Source organism: Glossina fuscipes, unplaced genomic scaffold, assembly GCF_014805625.2.
Source record: "Glossina fuscipes isolate IAEA_lab_2018 unplaced genomic scaffold, Yale_Gfus_2 226, whole genome shotgun sequence".
Taxonomy (NCBI): domain Eukaryota; kingdom Metazoa; phylum Arthropoda; class Insecta; order Diptera; family Glossinidae; genus Glossina; species Glossina fuscipes.
In genome coordinates this window covers 796673-809507 of record NW_023998569.1, presented here as the reverse complement: position 1 = coordinate 809507, position 12835 = coordinate 796673, and the positions used below count along the sequence as shown (strand labels likewise).

Genomic DNA, 12835 nt, shown 5'->3' with positions numbered 1-12835 from the left:
TATTGTACGACCAGAAAGTATATTGTACGACCAGAAAAGTATATTGTACGACCAGAAAATTACATTGGGCTCATATAACAAAAAAAATTAAAAATTTGCAAAAAAAAATTTTTTTCTTTTTCTTTCGCATTTGTCTCACTCCACTCAAATCCACATCTATGCAATAATTAGCATTTTAATGAAATTTTTTCATTTGAAATTTTAAATGTAAAACATACGTAAGAAAATAACACATATATATATTATTTATTGCTTCATCTTGTTTTGTTCTTTTATGTTTGCCGTTCCACAATACGATTTTTCTAATATTTCACTTATCAGTCAGATATTGAATTACATTGCAAAATTTTTTTTTTTTTTCTTTACCTTTAAAGTCATTTATAACACATTTTGCAACAACTCTCCTATTGCTAATAAGTTCTTATTATCGGCAGAAGGTTAGAGACTCCTAGGAATATGAAGGAAGATAACGGCATGTTATCTTGATGTTGCCTTGGTCAATTCATTGCATTTCATCCCAATTGTACTTAGTTCTTAAGAAAGAAGGAAAGCGAAAAGTCAGTTCATTTTTTCAGAGAAAAATTAAATATACTTCGAAAAACAGGAAAATTAAAAATTCATTTCATTATTTAAATAACAATGGTGCCCGGATTTGAACAATTAAACCTAATTACATTTCTAGCTCATTTCGCAAAGTCGTAGATTTAAGGATTACATAGTTCGGAAGTGTTTCATCTTTACATGTCATCTCATTCAAAGTGTTTTTTATGTAATATGTATATAATATTCATATATATGCATATACATATTTATATACATTAGAATAAATTTGGACGTCAGGCTATCGGCGCTAATTTATATAAATGTACTTTAGATATTGAGCCTAGTAGTTTTAATAAAGTAATATATTGAACTGATATTCTGTTCTGAAGTTGTTTTTTGGAATGTCCAAATGCAATACTTCTAGCCAAGGACAAGTTAATGCAGTCGCAGAGAGTGTGCTTTATAGTGAGAATTTGTTCACAAGTACAGATTGGGAAGGAAGATTTCTTCAAGGTCCAAGGCGAATTCTTGAAAATGTTTGGATCTTGGTTTTCTCAACATTTGTTGGATATAAAGGTGGAGATAATTGAGGGTTAATGAAAGAGTAGAGTTGTTGATGGTATTGTACATTTTCTTCTGCAATTTTCTCTTTAACTTTTTTTCCAATGTCTCTTTGAAGATCCAACTTTTACATGGCATCATTCATAATTAGAAGTGCAGAAGCAGCATACTTCGCCGCTCGATCAGCCTGCTCATTTCCCAATAAACCGATATGACTTGGTACCCAAAGCATTTTAATTTTTTCGCCGAATGTTGTAATGAAACTCTCAGTAACAATGACGGTTTTGAGTTTGCTTTTAAGGGCAAGGCTCACAGCGTGAAGAATAGCTCTGGCTTCGCTTGTGAAAGTTGAAATACTTTCGTAAAATATGTGATTGAAAAGAACATGTCCTGAAGCATCTACCACGGCATAAGCAGGAGACAGACCAGAAGATTTTGAGCCGTCTATATATAAGAGATTCCAACCGTTGCTATCCAGTACTTGGGTTTTTCCACTTCTTAGATTCCTGAAGACGTAATTTGGGGTTCTTTCTTGTGCATAGGCAGCGAAATGTCAAAAGAGCAGTCTTTCAAAGTCCATGGAGGTTTAACACTAAAATAACGGAAAATTTTTAAGGGAATGTTCAATTCCTTTGCGACGTACAAACAATAGTCAATTGCAGATGGTGGCTTTTGAATTTTCTTCGCAATAATAATCTTTCTCACGTCGTCACCGAGAATAGATTTGTTTGATTAAGAAGTTTGGGAACTATTTTAGAGTTCAACTCATAAAGTCTATTTTCTAAAGTTGGGAGACTAGTTTCAATTATAATATTATTTATGCGCGAGAATGGAGTGTTTCATGATTCTGTTCGGAAATTACTTTGCTTGTAAAATAATCAATATGTAAAAGAGCATCGATGCACCCTCTACTTCGCTTAAAACCAACTTGTTGCTTTGTTATAAGGTTCTTGGACTCAAGAAACCAAGATAATCTAGATGCCATAACCTTTTCCAATACCTTTGAGAGGCAAGATAAAAGAGAGATTGGGCGATAATCCGATGCGATGGAGACATTTTTTGACTTTGGAATTGGAACAACTGCTGCCAATTTTCACATGTAAGGTATACGTCCAGTCAAAAATACCGTATTATATAGATCCAGTAATTTCTTTGTACTTGAATTAGTCAGAGCACTGATCATTTGGTATGAAATGCGGTCTAGACCAGTTGTCCTCCCAATTTTCCAGGGACATGGCATATCTATCAATATCATTTGAAAGAGAAATTGGAGTCCTTTTATTTTCGATGAAAGCACTGGAGAATTTGCTGTCAGAGTATTCGCACAACACTTTTCCAAAGTAATTAGAAATCTCATCTGCGTCAGTGCAGATGGCAGAGATTTCGTTTAGATTTGAAGTTTCATTAAGTCTGTTGATTTTGTTCAAGACAACTTTTATTAATGTATTTCTGTGAAGGTTTTTCGAAAAAGATTCGAAACTAAGTGCCTTTGATTTCGTAATTGTTTCCTGAATAAAGCATTGGGCGTTTTGTGTAGTAACAAATGATCATGATCAGGACATCTCTTAAAGCGGTGCCAGAGATTCATTTTATTTTTTCTTAAAAACGAAAGCGTGTTGTTCCACCACGAAAGCCTAGCTCGTTTGATAAAGCTGAGATGAGCAGGCGTCCGAATCGCTTTAGACATAATAGCAGCATCGTGGTTGTAGTTCCCGTTAAATGGCTTTGAATTCAGAAATGACTCTGCGTGTTTGGCGTAATTATTTTGCTGGAGTAACAGAGGACTTTGAAAGGTTAAGAGCGATTATGATTGGAAAGTGATGAAACCAAAAGAAGAAGTGAGGGAGACCAACAAGTTAAATCAATATGTGAAGAGCTGTGATGAGTTGAAAAGTGCGTTGGTTTTCCATCATTTAAAATGCAGAAATTGCTTTGAATGAAGGTCTTTTCTAAAACAGTACGACGAGTGTTGTTCACTGTTGAGCCCCAGATGGTATTCCAGCTGTTATAATTAAAGTCGCCGCATATAATTAATGGGGGGGAATGTACGGAGAATAAATTGTAGAGTTCTTGCTGAGAAAACGATTGCGAAGGTGGGATATAGAGCGAAAGCACTTTAAAATTTTACTTTTAAAAAACTTTGTATCGCTACAACTTTTATGTTTGAGCCTAAATTTATGCGTTTGTGAGATATACTTGATTTTATAAAATATAAATTTTGATCACGATTCGTGAAGTATCCAGTATATAATTTGGGTGAAATAGCTTCTACAATGTGTCTCTTGAAGCCGTATAAAGGTTGGATTAAAATCACTTATGAGTGTACGGAGTTCATCAAAATTATTAATAAGTCCCATAATGTTCCAATGCAAAATTTTAAAAACTTTATTTAATTATAGTGACATGTAAACGGTAGGTGGTAGGTGGTTTAACTTGCCATGTCAGCGTCTCCGTCGGGAAGGTCGCTATAGGAATTTTGCAAGAATACTTTGTTCTTACCAGCAGAATAATCTGCACTTAGGCGGTTGCGTACATTTGAAGTGCAACGAGTGGGCGCACGTGAATAATTTGAAATTGAAGGTTGATTAAGGGATAAAAGATTGGATTCATTACAACTTGTAATTTGTTGAGTAAAGTTGAGAGCTGGAGATTCTGGGTAATTTAGTTTATTAGATTTTAGGATACGTGTTGTTGTTTTAATTTTTTCAATATTTGGCGTTGCTTTGGTTTTTTCAATATTATCTTTGGCGGGTGATGGAACTGGTTTCGCGGTACAATTTTTGGCTGATGGTAGAACAGGTTCTTCATTGGAAGGAGTTGCAGTTAAAGGCTCATTAGGCTCGATTAGCAAGTCAACAGCAGCGTAGGTATTACTTTTGCCAATTCCTTGGGCTGCAGATGGATTTAATTCCCAGTATTTGCATCGTGCTTTGCCCATGCTACAGTAATTTTCTATTTTGATTTTTAGAATTTCACGCATCTGTACAAAACGTGGGCATTATTTGTCTAACGCCGAGTGTTGATCATTGCAATTTCTGCAGAAACTACGCTTACCACAGTTAGCACAAGATGGAACACTGGTGCACCTTTTTGCCGTATGACCCAGGCATTGCCAATTTTTGCATCTGAGGGGATTTGCAATGAAGAGTTCTACTTTACATTTATACCACGCAACATTAACATTAACTGTTCGCGGTAATCGCTGGCGAACAAAGGTTAAAATAATCCTTCGTGTAGGAGAGCGAGTTTTTCCGTCGTCATTTAGTTTGGTGAATTTATAGACTTCAGTCAAGAACAAGTTCATCATCCGGCACATGCTTTAAGCACGGGGCATAAATTGCTCCTCTAACTGAGTTCAGTTTTTCATGCAGTTTAGCGGAAATAGCACAGAGATTAGCTAAAGATTTCGACTTTTCGGTTGCGCGCGGTTTACCAGCGAGGACAAGTAAATTCCCATCGCGTAGAATCGAGATAGATTTTATGTATCTTGTAATGATATCTAGGGCTTTTTTTATAGCAAAAGGGCTAATTTGGGAAATTGTTACGCTAGCATCAGTTGAAGAAATAAAAATATATTTTTTGTCAATAGGAATGAGGTTACTGATTGGCAACACCGGAAAGTCCGAATTTTCAATTTTTTTTATTTTGCAGGGATGTGTCAGCTAATAAATGAAATCCATTCGTTTTTTTATCTAGCGACCCCGGGGCCATTACGCCTTATGGTTGTCTATTATTTAGTAATTTGGGAAAAGACCGCTCACTGGAAAACGATTGGGAACTACTAAAGGAAAATGTCAATTGTTTTCAATTTTTTTATTTTTATTTTTCTTTTTTTGTTTTTTTTTTTATTTCTTTATTATATATAGAGGAAACAAAAGCACATACGGTCTCCGCGATATCCGCGATAATCAGTTTTAGCAAAAAACACTGAAGAGACACGAGCTAAATACACAAACTCACCGAACACAAGTCGACTACGAATCCTGTTTTGTATTTTAAAAATTTTCTCATTTTTAAAAGTTGACTGAAATTAAAAAGGAAATCATCAAATCATTCATTCATTTTTTAACATATTTTTTACACTATTCTTCTTTTGTTTTAAAACTAAAGCCTTAATCCCGGTTTAGTAATATCCATCGAAAAAGAAAATTGCATTGTGAATACAAATAAATGGTTTTAGAGAATACTTTTTTCCCTAAAGTAAAAGATATAAGAAATTTACATAAGGAAGAAGAAGAAAATATTACTTTAGTTGTTTTTTTTATAATTTATATTTCTAATATTTTTTAAAATTCTTAAGGGGCAGGAAGTCCTTTTTTTACACGAGAAGTTCTTTTTTTTGCAGTTTTCCACGAAAACAGCCCGATTAGGACAAACGATTTATCGAAGCAGATCGTACAGTAAATCCATTACAAACCTGATAATATATAAAGTTTCGTAATCTCATTATAACCACACTTAAACAAGCCCAAAAAATTGATTGCTTATCTGGTTACTTTAAAACTATGTTTATGTTCGAAATAGTAAGCTCCTCGAAAACACGTTTGACTGAATAGCGCTCTATCATTTTATTTAGTAAGGAAGATTATTGGCTTGAATCAAAATTCCTGCTGTTGGCTTCAATCAATATTCTTGAGCACGATCTCAGCTGGCAGGGTGTAGAAGTAAATCCTTAACGCGTAATCGGGAACTGAACGCGTTACGACATCCGAAGCGATTCATGGCTTATAACGATCCAAATATTCAGCAATTTGCTATATCACTTATTATGAGTTGCTCCAACTGAAAAAGATTCTTCGAGAAACGCTACAGCTAATGCAATGAGGCCGAAAAAGAGCTCATTATACCCAAAACCAATGATATCGTTATTTTTACGCACGATAACTTTTAATCTCTTATTGAAAAAACCCGTCCTGTATTCGTTGGACATTACGCCTTTTGCTTAATCCATGTCGATGACTTATTTTCTGGTCATATTCAAATGAAATCAAAATAAAGTTTAAAAAAAATTTGCGTATGTCGGCGGGAGCTTTTAGAACTTGATTGGAGGCCCAGCGAAGGGCTCTGACAAGTCCTTTAAAACTACTCGGCTGTCTCAGCTTCTCTTTCATGCTCATTTTAGAGCTGCTCGGGGTGGTGGGTGTTCAAACGTTTAATTAACGTATAAGGCGAGGGAAAGCTGTTGATATCTTTTCCATTTAAAAGTAGAAGCTTTACTTGGTATGTATGACTCGGTTGGGGAAATTTCATTGATGTCTAGGTGATTGGGAAGATATATGGAACTTTATTCAACCTCACTACCATATGCTTAGTATCACAGTTCATAGTCTAGCCAGTTGCTTAGATATGTTATTTTCCTTTTATCACAGTAACAAAGTACATTAATTTATCACAGAAGAAGACCATGCAAAACTTGAGAGAATTTATTTTTTATTTATTTTTCTTATTTCCCTCGCGTATTTTTGTATGTTTTAAATATTTCTAATTATAACAAATAAGCAAGATAAGTTATTCAAAAATAAGTGTATTGCAAAAAGCAATAAATTTTTTTTTTAAAGTTTAGAATTAAAACAACAAACACGTGAATACTTTTACACTATACAAATAAATTGAAAAGTAGAAAGGATTTTTATATACGAAATAAATTTGATAAGGAAGCAAAAGCAGAATAAAATCATAAATATTATAAACCATTCAATGTTGTAAACAAATGTATTTTAATAAACATACGAAAATATTTATAGTTTAAGGATAATTTCAATAAAAAATTAGCAAAAATTTATAAAAATATGATTATTATTAAAAAACACAACAACAAACATGCAACCATCAATGGAACGCCTTAAAGTTACCACGGGTTGCACGTGTTATTACAAAAATGATTAAATATTGCTATAATTTGAGTGGAAATTATTGTCAATTGTTTTTTTTAAACACATGCGTTCATATTTGTATATTCCTTTTTTTTTTGATTTTCTTCTAAATTTTCATATAAGATATTTACATAAATTTTGTACGATCACACACAATTATCTTTTTTTTAGTTATTTTCGATTTTTTTACTCTGTCATCGCCGCACAGCTCCCAAAACTTATCACTTACTACTCTTTACAATACTCCGAATATATATTAATTAGTTACAATACTCTAAATATATATTAGTTGTATGTGTGTGTGTATTTACAATAAAAATGTATTTGTGTCTAAAGTTTTAGCTTAATTGCTTCAGAAAAACTATAAAAATTATTAGGTGTGCTCTATATAAGTATATAGTGTCTAATATAATAATAAATATGAATGTAAGTATAATGCGAAAAAAAAAGAAAACAAAAGAGGGGAAAAATATTTAAAACTGTATTCTGAAAGAAAAAAAATTATAAAAATGAACATTTCCGGGATCATTAAAAGACAATTCATTTGCTCTTATCCAGCAAGAATAGGCTCTTATCTAGGCGGTTGCGCTTTCATCACGTAGAAAGTTGATTAGTTGTCAGCTAATGTTGCGACTTGTGTGGAAAAACTTTATAAAGTAGCAAACTGCAAAGTTGGTCCCTACAAGTAATATAAGTAATATTTGTGTGTTTCACGAACCATCAAATATTACAACCGCTCCTTTTTTACTTAGCATACTTAGTTTATAACGTTTTTCCATCTGTTGCTTCTTTGATTTGCGAAAATCTTCTGACAAAGGAAGAAATCCAGAAAAACTTCCAAACTTCAATTTTAAGGGGAATAAATTAAATATATGAAGGCTGGTTGAAAAATTTCCGACCTAAGGGAGAGATATTTTTTTTTTAATTCATCTTCCACCATAAGATAAAGGGAATTCATCCTTATCACCACTTACCTCATTCTAAAAGGAAAATAGATGCAAATTTTAAAATATACCTAAAACATGCTCCACAACAAAACCGTCTATCAATCTAAATATTCTTGTGGATCTTTCATTCTAATATCCAATTTTTTTAAATCCTTACAATTTAAGCCGGCTTTTAAACGTGCGTTTGCATTTGATTTAGAAAAGCCTCTTCTGTACTATGTAAAAAAAGCACGCAAGAAAGCAAGCAAGGGCAAAGAATAATAACATTTTGTCAGTACATTCACGTCGCCCGTGTTTCTTAAGCAAATTGGAACAAGTGAAACACACGAAAAAGCAGAAACCCACAAGGCCTCTGCTATTCGGCCTACTCACAATGTGTATACAAAGACGAAAACCACAAGGCCCTTGGTATACGTTTCACGAGTTCGCAACGTTTATTGGATGATATAGTCCATCCAACATTCGTCTAACATTTCGACAACTGTTATATAGAAAGATTTGTTAAAACACCCTGAAAATATGCTAAGATTTTTGAAAACGCTCAAAATGTGTATGCTATGAGCTTAATTTTTCACCCACATCGTTTTTCTTTTGAGATTTACAAACAAAAAAGAAAATTAGTGCCGTAATTCGAATCTCAATTCTTGCGGCTTTACTATTACAGCCACCGACTTGACACGATGAATTACTGCAGAGTGAGCGTGACCTCTCATCTCTAATCTTTAAATCTTGAGTCAATGTGTGATAAACAGATCTTTTGGACATGTTCATGGCCTCTACGATTTCTCTAAGCCTAATTTAACACTTATCCAGCACCACTTGATCAACCTAAGTGATTCCTTCTGTCAATGTCAATGGTTACAGTTTTTAACTATTCCAAAAGTCGATGTACACCTAAACTGCTATGACCCTGCAGCGTCCTCTTGGTTTTCAATTTTTGTGGACTTGGTAGATTTCACGCACAATTTTTCGGATTTTCGCGAAAATTGACATCGATTCACCCAACCGCTTGTGAAACCACAAGTGGGAGTTCAAATTGGCTGAAACTCTGCCATTCTCATATTGAGGTCGAAAACTTCAGACAACCTAGTTACTTATTATGCCTAAAAATATATAGGCGAGATTTCACAAATTATATGCACTACTCACTGTCGTGGTCGGAGAAACTGATGTAATGATGTCTGCTTGTCAGGCGGTAGAGGTAAGATCGGCGACAATTTGTTGTGTAATAATAAAAATGTTGCATAATACGCCTTAAAGAAGTCAGACTGGGATTCCCCGGTTCAGGAAAACGTGGTCAGCGCAACAAATCGGACTGCCCACTGACATACTGGAAATAGGCATTAGCTGTCTACGTAGATTTTTAGGTACATATGAGTGAATCTGTTAAAAGAAAAGAGATATATCGGTGACAGTAAGCGGATTTTAATATAAGAAGGAAAGGGGTCATTTATTTTCAGGGACGATGTGTGTCCATCTAAGATTTCAATTTTGAGAGCATTTTAACTACTTGATAATAAGTTTAAGATCCATGTTTGATTTATACAGCTACAAACATATATATGTATAAGTTCTTAATGTGTAATAAATGTGTCGTTAACCTGGAAATGTTCATACCTTTCCATTATTACTATTATATATCTAAGAAATATTTCATTTGAATATTTGTAATTTTTCTTTAATTTTAGGATGAAACTCCGCAAGGTTTCTTTGATGATCATGGTCTTGGTTAAATTTAAAGGAAAAAAAAAGAAAAAAATGCTTTTTTAAAGTCTTGACGCTTAACTGTCACTTTCAAATTATCCTAATGCAAGTGAAAAAAGATAAAATCAATATAATATTCAAACAGAAATGAAACCTAAACATATTTTCATGTGCATTTAGACGGAATAATCCATTCATATTTTATTTAAATCCAAAAATCTTTTTAAGATAGCAAAGTATTATTATGTTATCCCAAAAAAAAGAAAAAACTTATATTTGTAAGTTCTTGAAGAAAATGTCTTAAATTTGTATCTTGTTTTGAAAAAGCAAAAAAAACTTCTAAAGTATTGCAATAAAATTTCTATGTGCTTTAATTTAACAAAAAAAAAAAAAAGTTTTTCTTTCTATAAAAAAGCGTTAAAATACATATTTGCTCAATTATTTCTCAAGTTGTTTTATTTTCCCACCCGAACTGGGGCCATTTTTGGGCGCCTAAAAACCATAATATTCTTTTTCTAAAACTTGCTAAGGCACACAGACAAGTCTGTTTGAAGAAGGAGAACGGTGTCCAAGTTTTCGTTACCTTTGAAAAGGACGATCTAATATATATTTCAACATTCATATATCGTAATTTATTATTATGAAGTTCTCCCCTTTCTGGTTGCAACGAATTTCAGATTTTATTGCTTTCGAATTGCGAATTTCGAAGGCGAGCTTCAGAAAAAATATTCCTCCCAATTACATTGTAAATGAATTGAATATCAAACCTTATGAAAGTGCGTGGGTTCTGCCTCATATTGAGATTGATGGGCGGTATAGTCAGTATTTATTAGTATTTTCTAGAAAAGGAGCAGTGAAGACTAGGAAGATTGTGCAGCCCGCTTAGAGGCTAATCTGCTACAATAGTTTCGGTATATATTTCAAGAACTGCCGTACGTTTGTCTCATATATTTGAATATTTCCCGTTAATTCTTCGATATATTCGTACAAGTGGTTTTATATAATATATAATCTAATATATATAATTGCATAAAAAAGAGCATTTATCTCCCCTTCAACGCATCCTTACTAGTTTTAGTAAATTTTTCGAGAACTGCCGTTCGATTTTCGCATTTTTTTGACTATTTCCTGTTAATTCTTCGATATATTCATACAAGTGGTCTTATATAATATATAATCTTATATATATAATTGTATAAAAATTTATATAATGTATAATCTTATATATATAATTGTATAAAAAAAGAGCATTTGTCTCCCCTTGAACGAATACTGACTAGTTTTAGTAAATTTTTCGAGACCTGCCGTTCGATTTTCGCATATTTTTGACTATTTCCTGTAATTCTTCGATATATTTATGCAACTGGTTTTATATAATATATAATCTTATATATATAATTGTATAAAAAAAGAGCATTTATGTCGCCTTGAAAGCATCCTGACTAGTTTTAGTAAATTTTTCGAGAACTGCCGTTCGATTTTCGCATATTTTTGAATATTTCCTGTTAATTTTTCGATATATTCATACAAGTGGTTTTATATAATATATAATCTTATATATATAATTGTATAAAAAAAGAGCATTTATCTCCCCTTGAACGCATCACAGCACCTCAAAGCGTTACGCAGGCGGAAAAACGTGAAACCACATAGAGAGAAAACCTTGCGTTTGGAGCAAGACTTTGTAGATCGTTTAGATGAATAGATTTTTGAGATCATTGAGTCATTTTAAAGTTTTTCTTCCAGGAATGGCAAACAAGTAGATTATCATTTTTTGTTCGTCAGAATACATAAATAAAATACGAACACATTGCAGCTGTCTCTGAAACACCATAGTATGCTTTTTACACCTGATGATTGGTTAGAGCTCGGCAATTTCTGAAAAATTTTTGAGAAATATTTCTGAGTTAAATATAACGGAGTTAAAAAAATTTAATGTATTGTATTATAATACTTGAATGGTTAATGTCTACCAAAGCTCTACAGGACGGCTTGTCTATTCAAACGTTTAAAAATAAAATTAAGAGATTCAGTAAAAATTACTTAGAGACGTTAAGCACTCACTGTAATTTGTTGGCTTTAACGCTTCTAGACACCCACGAATACCCACGAAGTTGGGAAATATAAGAAATTCTTGCATGCAAGTTGGTATTTTCAATTGTGCTATTTTTTTTATTTAAAAATCATAACGGTTTCTGCTAATTTGTGAAAATTTTGCAGGCGCAAACGCGCATTTTTCCCATACGTACGATCATTTCAATATCGACCATCAGCAATAAAGCATATTTAGACATTCGATCTATCGGCCACTAGTGATACAGCATTTTTAGGCAAAAGATGGAGTGTAAATCAATAAATGGGGTAAGAAGTGAAAAAGTTTTTTTTTTAATATTCAATTTTAAATTTTAATATTTGGTCTAAAAATTAACGAAAATTAAAGAAATTTTCATTTATTTGCTTGCCAAATACTCAGAAACGCGAAAACAAACATTTTCACGCTTAGGACTTTTTTTTACTTTACGTCTTTGAGTTGATTCAAGTTGAATTCTACGCTCAACCTGTTTCTATGTCGAAGCCCTAGTAGCAAGCGCATTCCAAACATTTTCTTCTTCTTCATGTGCTGCATTCCAACTAGACTTTGTCACATTTATTTTATTGTTTTACGACTCCTCGGGGATAAGGCAAAAATTACTTAGAAAGGGTTCATCTTCAATTTCGAAAATTTTTTAGGAATTTGTTGAAATTTTCTTCAAAAGCTTTTATTTTATATAAGACATAGGTAAATGTCAAGGTGAATGAGTACAAGCTCTTGCGGGTTTCTTTCTTTTGCACTTAGTCGTTTAACTTTATCATCGTTGTTGTGCGAGCAGCGCTTGTTAGAGTAAAAAATATGAGCTAGTTAACGTCTTTAATCCTAAATTCCACTCACATGAAAAAAAAAAAATTTGTGCAAAAGTATCTTTACAAGAGAAAAATTTTGTATTTTGGTGAAGAAAAAATACGAGAAAAATATATATGTTGTATTCTTTCAAAAGATCGGTCTACATAATGAAACTTGCAGAAATTTTTAAACGAGTTAAATGCTATTTCCTTTAGTACTTAAAAGTAATCCAATGAAAAAAATTGTTTCTCAACTTTGGATAACCGGCTCAAAAACCGATTATATAAATGTATCAAAAATATAAATTCATCTCCCCTTGTACATCT

At 32.7% G+C, this 12835-nt stretch overlaps 1 protein-coding gene across 6 annotated transcripts in view; it reads left to right on the top strand.

The window, feature by feature from the left end:
- The window catches only part of LOC119642521 (AP-1 complex subunit sigma-2), a 31949-nt gene that overhangs the window by 15838 nt on the left and 3276 nt on the right, over window positions 1-12835 (top strand). For 2 of the 6 annotated variants that reach the window (XR_005248074.1, XM_038041667.1), the window contains exon 6: window positions 9613-10003. The exons of 1 other annotated variant lie outside the window; for it this stretch is intronic. Coding sequence is in view for 2 of the 5 variants with exons in the window: in XM_038041670.1 (XP_037897598.1) it covers window positions 9613-9657 (45 nt within the window). In the remaining 3 variants the exon portion in view is untranslated. Of the gene's footprint in view, window positions 1-4970; window positions 6709-9612; window positions 10004-12835 lie in introns of those variants that run through there. 3 more of the 6 variants (XR_005248075.1, XM_038041670.1, XM_038041671.1) reach the window with 3 other exon arrangements.